Raw genomic sequence first — 12,498 nt, forward strand, 5'->3', positions numbered from 1 at the left:
CAATTGTGTATTAAAAACGCATGAACAGCCAGGCTGTTCATGCGTTTTTAATACACAATTGATTGTTTTTGGAATATAACTCGGTGTTGCTGGTCTTTTTTGGATATATTATATATATATATATATATATATATATATATATACACACATACACACACAATTTGCTACAATGAATATACCTAACCAAAGAAATCCCTTTCCTACGTATATTCTTAAACCATCTATAACAAGTTGTGATGATTGTCCCTACCCTGCCTATCCTACACAAGCATGAACACACTATAATTGAAATTTTCTCAAATGAGATTACCATGCAAGACAAATGATTTGGTCCTTATGTAGGAACGACCTTTCTTCACAGCAGCCTTGGTTTTTTCAAGTCCATCTTTTGTCCCCTCTTTAGCAGCCTTTACCAGCCTTTGCATCTACAAAATAAAGCATAATATGAGATTTTATGCACAAAGTAAAAGGAATTGTTCAACTTAAAAAGGGGTTTGATTTATATTTGTGTTAAATTGGCCAGCAACCAACCAGATAGTTTCTTGCTTTCATTTTCTAACTCTTGGCAAAACTGCTCAAAACAAATAGCTTGTTTGTTGCTATGAGCAACTTCATTAGTAAATATGCCCTAAAGCATATATGTCAAACACAAGGCCCAGGGGCCAAATCCGGCCCACCTGGCTGTTTTATGTGGCCCTTGGTGAGTGTGTCTGACCATCCAGCCTGATCAATTTCCATTTTCCTCACATAGTAACTAAGACTAAGGGGTATATTTATCATGCTGTGTAAAAAGTGGAGTGAAGCATTACCAGTAATGTTGCCCAAGGCATCCAATCAGTAATCAGATTTCAACAGTAGCAAAGCATCTATTGGCTGCTATGAGCAACATCACCGGTAATGTCTTACTCCACTTTTTACACATTGTGATAAATATACCCCTTAGTATCTTACTAAGTATATTAATAAAAAATTTGGCCTGCGACTTAGCCTGTGTTTTAGATTTCGGCCCCCTTATGTGATTGAGTTTGACACCCCTGCCCTAAAGGGTAATGCAGGCAGCAGTATTCTGTCACCGTTTGCAATTAACTTAATTAACATTTTTGTGGTTTTTGAAATATTTACACTTAATTATTATTATTATTATTGGTTACTTACATAGTGGCAACACATTTACTCAGTTTACGGGGAATTTAATCAGCAGCCAATCAACCTGCCTAAATGTTTTGGAGTGTGGATGGAAACAAAAGTTCCTTGTAGAAATCCCTCAGAGACAACATTAGCATAATAAACAGTTAACCATTAGCAAGTGAGTCTAAAAGATACTTAGTAGAGGGCTTAAATAGAAATATACATAGAAATAACAACAACCCCCCTCTACGAACCCCCTAAACCTGGGCATTCTTTTTGTAATAATCCATGACAAAACTTCTGCTACATCACCTTAAGTTCATGTTTGTGCTTAAAATGTTGGATCTCTACTGCTCCCACTCTATTTGCCACCAGATCTTTCATCTTCTTCTCATAATGCTGCTTTAAACGTGTAAGATCCTGAGAAAGCTAAAGATAAGAATCTATATGAGACAGTAAAAAAAGCCTCTTATGATCAGCATGCTTTTTTTTTAAGTAATTACTCTGCATGCAGTGTAAAATCATCAAGGTCTTTGTAGTATCTTTAAAAAACCTTTGACTGGGCCTAGATTGTTTATTGTGCCAGATCAAAACTAGGCAGTGTACAAAAGTATTCATTTACAAATGGCTGAACAAACTAAAATCAAACAAAATTATGAGTTATTGTGTTTTAAATGAAATTTAATTTATTTGTATCTGTAAACTCCCTTTCAGTATGACCTACATGAAAATAAAGGGATGGACCATTATTCATTTTAAGTCACTATAACAAGTATTTTGGCGATAATAATGTACTGTCTCTGCTGTGTCACCCCATATAAAATTATTCTACAGTTAGACATTTATTAGACAGTTATTATTCTTACAAAATACTTTATTTCTAAAAGTCTAATTCTTCGATTTTATCATGACACATAAAAAGTGGCAAAGGCCACTACATTAGACCAGGGCTGCCAGCCCGCGGCGCCCAACCTAACTCACACACAGGCAGCATAGCACAGGCATAATATGGCACACATAGGCAAGGTAGGGCAGGGAGAGTATGGCACACACAGGCAGCACAGGGCAAGCAGAGTATGGCACATACAGGCAGGGAGAGTATGGCACACACACAGGCAGGGTAGGGCAGGCAGAGTATGGCACACACAGGCAGCACTCTGCCTGACCTACGCTGCCTGTGTGTGCCATACTCTGCCTGCCCTACCCTGCCTGTGTGTGCTATACTCTGCCTGTCCTATGCTGCCTATGTGCCCTACCCTGCCTGTGGGAGGTGAACCTGGCAGGGGTTTATACTGGAAGTTCGTTAGCATACGGAAATAGTCATTATAGGGTCCCAAAAGTGTGTAATTATGTGCTGGGTGTTGCTGTGCTATCCACAGAGGAGGAAGGAGGAGTCGGCATATGGATTTAAGGGTGTGTCTTAATATGAATTAATATAATTCTTTTACATACAAATTCATTTTCATTCATTTTTCATGGGTTTTTGCTGCGCTACCACCATTAATGTGGGTATGGTCTTAAAAGCTCTTGTGATAACATGGGGGTGGTTCAAAGTGGGTGCAATTTAAAAAGGGGCGAGTGGTCAAAACTTGCTTCCATTAACAGCCCTCCACCATGTAGGCCACAAAAATTCTGAGTTCTGACCCTTGGTACCACAGAAGTTGGACAGCACTGCACTAGACAATAACTAGTGAATATAGCACCATATATAGAAGTATTTGATGCCATCTTGCATTTACTATACAGCTATCTTTTTTAATTTTTACATGTTTTGAGACTATTAAGGGAATAATGTAATAAATGGTTTGCTACCTGCCTAGTAACCCATAGAAACCAATTACCAGGTAGCAGTTACTAATCAGCTGTTTGAAACCAAACATCTTGCTATGGATTACAGTATCTGTGCTAACTGTGCTAAGTTAGTGCCTTTTATTTAATATGGGAGTTTATTACATTACCCCATGAAGCATATATACCGGTAACCAATCGTCATTGGGATGAGCTGCAATTATACTTAGTCTCCCAAAGTTCTAACACAGCTATGTTACAGCAATCTGGCACACTGATGAGTAAATGTTCTATAAGTAAGATGGTACTTTATAAACAAAGCAAAAAGATATCCTTGAAATAATGATGAATTGCGGTTTGCCAGACAAATCATAAGGTCAGTGTGACAAAATAATGTAATTCACAAGGACACTTACATGCCTTTTGTTGTTTCCTCTCAAAAATGAGTTTGGTACCCCATGTTTTGACTCCGAGTCACTGTGTTCTTCATAGCTTTCAAATTCACTAGAGCTCCAGCCATAGTCCAATGAGCTGTTTCCACCATCTTCACCATTTTCCACATCATCGTATATCATTTCTTCAGGGTCTTCAAATAATTTCACAGGTTATGAAATGAAAATGGCTTTCAGCTTTCAATAATGGAGTTTTTAGTTACCAGATTGATATAGATTTCCTGGATTACTTTCAGAGCAGTGCACTGCCAACCTTAGCCTTAACCAATAGTACCTTTAGGTACCATATATATTGTAAAGGCATAAACTTTTAAATAAAAAAATAAATAAATCTTTATTCAATGCTGGACACATATTTTAGTGAAAAAGAAATACAGAATAATATATATTAAATGACAAGGAAAGGTTGTAATAGATAGGGGGGATCACAATTCGTTAGTTACCCCCTATTGATTATAAGTGTTCATTCAAACACCTAGCCATGGCTTCTCTTCCTTGAAAACTGGACCAGGTTACTATTGCAGATAGTTCCAAGATTTCCAAGGAGTAAAATGCTGTAAACACAATTTCTGATTTATGACACACAATTCTTGATTCTTCAGTTTTCCAATGAATTCAAAACTTCAAATACAATACCTGTTGCTGAGTCTGAGTTCTCCCTTGGTACATCATCATAAATGACTTCATCAGGATCTAAAAAAATCAGACAATGATTGATTCTGACTGTGCGCTAATTGACACATACTAAGTTTCAGAATTAGCCTTTAAAAACATGCAAAACTATTGTGCGTATTTTTATAGTAAAAAAATGAAACGAAAACTTACAGTCATTACCTACCACTATAGTGGCTTGCAAAAGTATTCGGCCCCCTTGAACTTTTCCACATTTTGTCACATTACAGCCACAAACATGAATCAATTTTATTAGAATTCCACGTGAAAGACCAATACAAAGTGGTGTACACGTGAGAAGTGGAACGAAAATCATACATGATTCCAAACATTTTTTACAAATAAATAACTGCAAAGTGGGGTGTGCGTAATTATTCAGCCCCCTTTGGTCTGAATGCAGTCAGTTGCCCATAGACATTGGCTGATGAGTGCTAATGACTAAATAGAGTGCACCTGTGTGTAATCTAATGTCAGTACAAATACAGCTGCTCTGTGAAGGCCTCAGAGGTTGTCTAAGAGAATATTGGGAGCAACAACACCATGAAGTCCAAAGAACACACCAGACAGGTCAGGGATAAAGTTATTGAGAAATTTAAAGCAGGCTTAGGCTACAAAAAGATTTCCAAAGCCTTGAACATCCCACGGAGCACTGTTCAAGCGATCATTCAGAAATGGAAGGAGTATGGCACAACTGTAAAGACAAGGCCGTCCACCTAAACTCACAGGCCGAACAAGGAGAGCACTGATCAGAAATGCAGCCAAGAGGCCCATGGTGACTCTGGACGAGCTGCAGAGATCTACAGCTCAGGTGGGGGAATCTGTCCATAAGACAACCATTAGTCGTGCACTGCACAAAGTTGGCCTTTATGGAAGAGTGTCAAGAAGAAAGCCATTGTTAACAGAAAACCATAAGAGGTCCCGTTTGCAGTTTGCCACAAGCCATGTGGGGGACACAGCAAACATGTGGAAGAAGGTGCTCTGGTCAGATGAGACCAAAATGGAACTTTCTGGCCAAAATGCAAAACGTTATGTGTGGCGGAAAACTAACACTGCACATCACTCTGAACACACCATCCCCACTGTCAAATATGGTGGTGTCAGCATCATGCTCTGGGGGTGCTTCTCTTCAGCAGGGACAGGGAAGCTGTCAGAGTTGATGGGAAGATGGATGGAGCCAAACACAGGGCAATCTTGGAAGAAAACCTCTTGGAGTCTGCAAAAGACTTGAGACTGGGGCGGAGGTTCACCTTCCACCTTTGTCGCGGGCGACTAATCTCCCCGTGTGCCAGAGCCCTAAATGTTCCTATGTGTGTGTGCAATAAGTAGTATCCTGGGTCTCATTTGTGCTATTTCATTTAAAGAGGAGGAACTGCAACATCACTCGCCAGTAATATACAACTAAAGAGCCAATAGGATGAGTGGTAAAATGATTTCAAGATTACTTTACCGTTATCACTACTAGTTACTATTTATCATGACCTAGATGAATGAAAACCTTCAAAGACAAGACATATTTGATTTGTCACTATTTTAATCACTATTCAAAGGTATAATGAAACGTGGACCACAAGAGTAGCAACTTTGCCTCTTTTAATCTAATCTTCATTTCTCTCCATACATTACTGTAATAATGCACATGAAAGTCCGATTAAAACACCTGGTACATAGCAACAAACACCATTACCAGTCATGCAGTGTGGCAGGACCAACTCATAATTTTAAAAAAGAAGTACCAGTACTTGTTAAGTGGTATAACTTACCAGAGCTGAAAAGTCCAACATACTGTATAAGTCTGAATACATATATGTAAAAATTAGGGATGCGCCAAATCCAGGATTCGGTTCGGGATTTGGTTAAGGTTCTGCCTTTTTCAGCAGGATTCGGATTTGCCCCAATCCCGGTGTCCTTAAAATCACGTGACTTTTGGTCACGTCAACACCGAAATAATCAATTTTTTTAAGCACTTCACATGCCTTTCTATATGCAAATTAGGGTTCAGATTCAATTCAGTATTCGGCCAAATCTTTCAAAAAGAATTTGGGGTTCGGCTGAACAAAAAAAAAAAAAAATGGATTCTGTGCATCCCTAGTAAAAAATAATTTTTATGCATACAGTATACTACACCCATATACTGTACATTACCCATTTTGTGTCATTATGAGGACATGAACCCTACATATAAATAAAAACTTAAGTGCCTCATTCCTATGAAATACGTACTCTCCATCCATTCTGTATTTGCAGGATTTGCAACCCACTTTGCCAACACATCTTCCTCTCTGGTCGACTGGAAATCTTCACTATAAAAGAACACATTATAAATGTTAAATCAAGTCCATTAGAAGAAGAATGAGCTTATTGAGAACGCCAATGTATGCCACTTCTTTGTGAGTCTAATATTGCATCTAGGGGGAAAGAGAGTAATAACAGGAACCAAATGTCTATAGCTAAGAGCTTGTAACCTCCTTATCAGACTATATTTATTCACTATTTGACTCTTAAACTGGGTATACATTGCAAGATCTACATGTATTGTTTAGCCCCTGGGTCAACAACTAACTCAAAATAGGATCCAAAGGAAACTCATTAAGAAACAGGACCATGTTAATTGCTGATGTGGTCCATATCCAACAGTGTTTTATTACCTGTCGGCTATATCTCCCCATACAGGCCATCAGGAGGCCTCTAAACTTGGACCAATAACCTGCCAACTTGGTAGCTTTCATCATCCTCATGTATGGCTTTAAAATTTCCACATTTTTCTATGAAGGTAAAGATGGGGAGGTGAGACATTTCTGAACCTGCTTGTTTCAGATGTACCCCAAAAATCTGTTAAAACAAGAAGACAAACTGGCTGGCCAGGACATAGTCAAACTGTGCTACCTGTATCTAGGTTCAAAATAAGCCACCTGTCCAGTTATAATAGCTGTACTACATTAAGCGCAGTAAAACGGCAATGTCATTTCCAGCAGTGTTCGATTTAAACAAACTGTTCTTCCTTTTTGACTGATTTGTCCAACTTAAAACCTCAGTAGTAGTTAATTTAATTTTGAACCTACCTCGAGAGTTCTCCGTCTCTGCCTATAGGCCTGGAAAGGTGATCATCTTCACTAGTGAAATGAAAATGTGGATTTGGAACAACCTCTTGCACTCCTGTAAGTCAATGATAGAATTAGTTGCCATTGGGAGCCAGAAAAAATAACTTAGTAACGTTGTAATTCTTATTTGTATGGAAGCATCAGTTAAAAATTCTGTTTTAAACATATTCCTAAATTCTACCACCCATGCTCATTTTTTTGTTATTTGTTTCCTCACTGCATCTCCCTATACCCTGACTTTCTGCAGTTTGTGCAAAGTGTTTGTGTATGTGCTTGGAGTAAGTAGCTGGTTATAGAGTGAGTTGGCATCATGTGTATGGATGGCAATAGCCATGGTTGTGAGAATAAAGGATTAAGTGCTCAGTTTCTAAATGTATGGGGCAGGGAACAAAATACAAAAAAGTCTTGACCTCTCAACCATAATCCTAAGAGTAGTTGCACATGAGGCATCTGCATTGTGTTTTGTCACTGAGGCCATTTTCGGGCGATGTAGCAGGGACCAACCAATTTGCATCAGCTTTTATTGTGAACAATTTGCTTTGAAATAAGTATGGCAAATACGCGTGATGGTGGTGCATAAGCAATTACTGTTTTCCACAACAGGAAGCAATCTTGGACACTTCATAGTGTTTTAACTTGCTGTAACATGAGAGTGAGAAACAGAGAAAGGAGTAGCCAGTGGCCTTACAGTGCATAGTAAGAGTACTAAATATCTGCTGAGTAGAGCCTATCCATTAAGTAAAACTGATGAAAGCCAGTGTTTACCTTGCTCATCAATAGATATGTTGCGAATTATAACTGGTGTGGAGTATGCTGGCTGCAACAAGGGTAAGTTGGAAGGGACTGCATATCCACATGGCACAGGAACAGAATATCCACTTGGCACTCGTGGACTGGTGCTTTCGTCAGTAGATACAAGATCTTCTGAAGTAGCTGAATCAACCTCTTGAAATGGCGCTATGTCAATAATAGAATATGGGTTCACCTTCTTTGTTGCCATCTTCGTACTAGTTTCTGTTGGCAATTCCTGTTTTGTAATTTCATTGGGCAGCACTAAAATAGACATATGCAACATATAAAATACTAGCAAACCATAGTCACATACATTATTTGTATGTGTGCTCTTAAAATCTATGCATGAGTTTTTTTTATACCTCTTATATTGGTGTGTGTATGTATTTTCATTGTATTACACCCATATATTGTACAACTAATGCAGAATACGTTGCCACTTTATAATATGTGCAATAATAATTTCAAATACATTTTTTGAGTGCAGTACTTATTTTTCTATGTATCTTTATCTATTCACGTATACATATAGAAAGATAGACAGACAGACAGACAGATATGTATGCACATGCATATACAGACCCATGCATGAAAAACATTAAAAAAATGGACTTTGAACTGAAAAATTCACTTGGATTTTGGTCCTTAATATTGATAGATTATAAAGTGGTTATGGTTCTATGTAGGCTATTTATGATCTCATGCAATATACATTATATTACTAGGGTTGTTATCCTGGCACTCACCTGGAGGGTCTGGAAATTGAAATCCCTGGTCGATGAGAGTATCACCAGGAACTTCCAATGGCTGTCGATCTGCTTCTGGAATTTCATCCCCACTATCAAAATCAAATTTTTCTCCTGCATCTTCATCATCATCTTTTTCATAAGCAGGGCCATTAAGTGTCAGCTCGTCAACATAAACTATACATAAAATATATGTTGTTTTAGATACACAGATAATTATAAACTGAATAGAATGTCCGAAACTTCATATCATAAAATTATAACATTTTTAAAGATGAGTTTTGGTAGACTGTACACCACAACAATTGACTTTTTACCAGTGCCTCAGCAACTATTAATGCTATTAGATACAGAGTATTATGAACAATTTTACTTCAAGCTTTTAGCCTCAGTTCTCTCAGCTGCATGAGCACATTATCCAGATCCTACTTCCTGGACAGATAATTTGCTCACAGCCACTTTTAATTCAAGCACTTGTATTAGCTTCTTCTGCAGCCTGACTAAACTCAGCCCCTTCTCTACAATTGCTGTGTCTCAAGAGTATTCTAGGAGAGACATACCTACCCTCTAGGCTTTTTCCCAGGAACTGTCCCATACCCCATAAAAATGTCATTGCCTGTGATATTAACTCAGAAATGTCTAAGGGCATCTATCTGCTTTCCTCCAGTACCCACTATCAGCATCTAAATAGGCACAGTTTATAATACATTGTTTTTTTTTTACCTAAAGACATCAAGTCTTAGCATGACTATACACCAACAGATACAGAACATATAGACATGAAATTATGAAATCCTGGTGACAGCATGCTTTTAGATGCTAAGCATTTCAGTCTTCTAGACCTCACATAGAGAATGCTCCCACAAAATGTATTTCTTGAAATATTGAAAAAAATCATATTATAACCCCAACAATGTGGGAATGTATGGCAATTAAAATGAAAAAACCAGATGCAAAAGAAAAATTCAAATGAATTTCCGGATCTAATCGGCATCCAAACAAATGACCTGTATTTGCCAGTAATGAGTTTTGTGGTCTGCCATTTCCAATAATTTTTCCTTTTCATGCAGGACATCAGAGTGTGTCAAGCACCAGTAACAAGGGACCTTTGATGAATACAATCCCTATTCTGTACTCAGCCCTTTTGCAGACACTGCCCCCTCATGTCACCCAGCTCCAGCTAATTTCCTTGTGGTACTGTGAAAAGACATCCCTTGTAAAGAAATTAAAAAGGGCAAGAGGCTATGCCTTACTCGGGGTTGCTGAGCTTGGCTGTGCATTCTTACATTATTATACAGAGAACTTACAAATAAGCCTTTACACAGTGCGAAACTGCAAGGCAAAAAATAACAAGAAAATGCCAAGTGTAAAATAATTTCCAGACACAAACACTTGGTATCTGGCTTTCAAATGGTCTCAGCCCAACATTATTGTGGCAATATTGCTTTTCATGAAAAGCTGGCACTGTTCGTGCTTGTTAGACTTGTTACACAGGGAACATCTGTCATATATTTAAAGGGGTAGTTCACCTTTAAATTAACTTTTAATATGATGTAGACATTAATATTGCGAGATAATTTGCAATTGGTCTTCATTTTTTGTTTTTTGTGTTTTTTCAGTTGTTTAAGTTTTTGTTCAGCAGCTCTCCCTTTGGTATTTTAGCAGCTCTGGTTGCTAGGGTCTTATTTACTGTAGCAACCAGGTAGTGGTTTAAATGAGGGATATGAATATGAATAGTAAAGGGCCTGCATAGAAAGTAATAAAAAGTAACAGTAATAATAAAATTGTAGCCTTACAAAGCAATAGTTTTTTGCTGCCCGGGTCAGTGACCCACCCCCTCCCCCATTTGAAAGCTGGAAACAGGCAGAAAAGAAAGGCAACTCCCCATAGTTTGTAATCCCTATAGGAAAGCTTCCTATTGTGACATTAAACTTTAGTATACAATAATATATCCCTCATGTGTGCAAAATAAGAATTTCTTAAACCTAATTCAGAAATAATTTCTATCTGGCACAAACTGACTGATCTAGTAAGAGTGCTGGCCTCTGGGGTCACTACACCTCTTAAAATGAATGCTTAATTGACCAACATATCTGCTCCCTCATAATGTCACCCTCCTCCAGTTCCATTTCAGTTTAGGAATAAGAAGAAAAGAGAAAGCATTAGAGTTCCAAGCTTTACAAGTTGTGCTGAAGTATTACCTTCAGGTGGTGGGGGTGGAAAGTCCTCAGTATCTACATTGTCAGAAATGTCCATCCTAATCACTTACTTTAACACTTCAGGGGAAAATGGAATCTGTTGAAAGAAATGTCAAGATTAGGCTCCAGGTATTCATTTTTTCTCATGTATGAGCCAAGCTCTCGTTTACAGAGTACAAGTAAGCATTACAAAAACATATCAAGCTAGCAAAACCGATGACCCTCGCTAAGCATTGTGGCAAAATGGTCAGTGTTGCTGCCCTGCATAGTAACCAAGAGTAGTCTCTCCTTTTCTGTTCAGGCTTAGGGAGCAATCTAACAATGACCAGCTAACAACTTGCTCCAGCAGCCTCCACACTGGATCATTTTGCTTTTTGGAGATGAGCTGATTGCTCTAAATTTGAAGACTTCCCCTACTGAAAGCACCAAAGACCAAGTCCAGCATCACATGTGTTTGCTAATGACAGTATCTCTACTAAACCTACAATTAGCGAATGACCAAGTAAATAAAGGGGATGTTCTGGTGGGGCTATAAAGCCACAGCATCACAGTATACATTGTATTTATAAGGCTAACCATGGCACAAGCAGAATAAGAGCATGAGAGATAATGGACAGTGAGCTTAAAATGCATTGCATACTAACACAAGGCCAGTACTAAATCAAAGCTACTCCAAACAGCACAATAAAAGCTATTCAAGGATGGATTTAATGTCTAGGCCGAATGTGGAAATGTTAGAATAAATTTCCATATAATTCTCTAGAAGATATCTCTGCAGCTAGAAAGCAATATTCCACTCATTTACAGGAGGAGTTGAAGGAATGACTGCTCCAGAATGCATATATACTTGCTTTCCATAAACTACACTTTTTATTTAAAGATATCAGCTAATTTGACTTAATTCGACTTGCTAATTGGCTAGCAATTTATTATTTGGAATTTCCATGCAAACAAGACAACATCAAATCTAACAATACTATCAGTGCTCTGATGGGTTATTTTAATTTTCAGAGTCAAGTAAAAGGAGCAATTGTAGTATTTTGGGTGATTACTTACCCGCCATAAATCTGCTCTACCTTGGGCAACATATCTCCAATAATCTAAATCACCAGTAGAAAAACATAGGGGTTACTTCGTTTTTCTCAAGTCACCATGATAGGAAAAATGAAGTGGTGCATATATATATTCCTGCCAGCTATTTATTATTGCTAGTGGGAAAGCATTTTCAGGAGATTTAATCACCTGTGGTAGTACAGATTTAATGTGAATGACAATTCTTCTTGTGTGCCATGGCCCTTATAGTGCGTAGAGTGGTTTGGATGTTTTTTAAGGACACAGTTATTCTGCTATTTTGAAGAAATACAGCCTGCCTTGCTTTAAAACTGTTCAGGTGCCTCAATCATTTTACACAGTGATTAAAAAGCATATGTATACAATCCCTGAGTAGGAAGCCTGAAAATATAGTGTCCAATGCATGATATGGAGGTAGTTCACCCAAATAAACCTATTCTGATAAAATTAGATTTAAACCTTGATGCCTTAAGGGTGAGTGGCAACAAGATAAGCCTGTCACTGCACAAAATAATTGCAAATGTATAAAGGTATTTTCTATTATGCTGTCTTG

General features: G+C 37.9%; 1 protein-coding gene across 6 annotated transcripts in view; it reads right to left on the reverse strand.

The window, feature by feature from the left end:
- The window catches only part of arhgef10 (Rho guanine nucleotide exchange factor 10), a 76,238-nt gene that overhangs the window by 44,344 nt on the left and 19,396 nt on the right, over window positions 1-12,498 (reverse strand). For 5 of the 6 annotated variants that reach the window (XM_012963478.3, XM_012963479.3, XM_018094424.2 and 2 more), the window contains 9 exons: window positions 10,878-10,971; window positions 8,677-8,853; window positions 7,904-8,191; window positions 7,100-7,193; window positions 6,261-6,340; window positions 4,005-4,061; window positions 3,333-3,502; window positions 1,441-1,557; window positions 311-425 (listed from right to left, as the gene is read on the reverse strand). In XM_012963478.3, the coding sequence (XP_012818932.2) occupies window positions 311-425; window positions 1,441-1,557; window positions 3,333-3,502; window positions 4,005-4,061; window positions 6,261-6,340; window positions 7,100-7,193; window positions 7,904-8,191; window positions 8,677-8,853; window positions 10,878-10,932 (1,153 nt within the window). In that variant the 5' untranslated portion in view covers window positions 10,933-10,971. Of the gene's footprint in view, window positions 1-310; window positions 426-1,440; window positions 1,558-3,332; window positions 3,503-4,004; window positions 4,062-6,260; window positions 6,341-7,099; window positions 7,194-7,903; window positions 8,192-8,676; window positions 8,854-10,877; window positions 10,972-11,930; window positions 11,975-12,498 lie in introns of all 6 variants that reach the window. The other variant, XM_002935157.5, reaches the window with a different exon arrangement.

This window comes from Xenopus tropicalis, chromosome 5 (assembly GCF_000004195.4).
Source record: "Xenopus tropicalis strain Nigerian chromosome 5, UCB_Xtro_10.0, whole genome shotgun sequence".
Classification (NCBI taxonomy): domain Eukaryota; kingdom Metazoa; phylum Chordata; class Amphibia; order Anura; family Pipidae; genus Xenopus; species Xenopus tropicalis.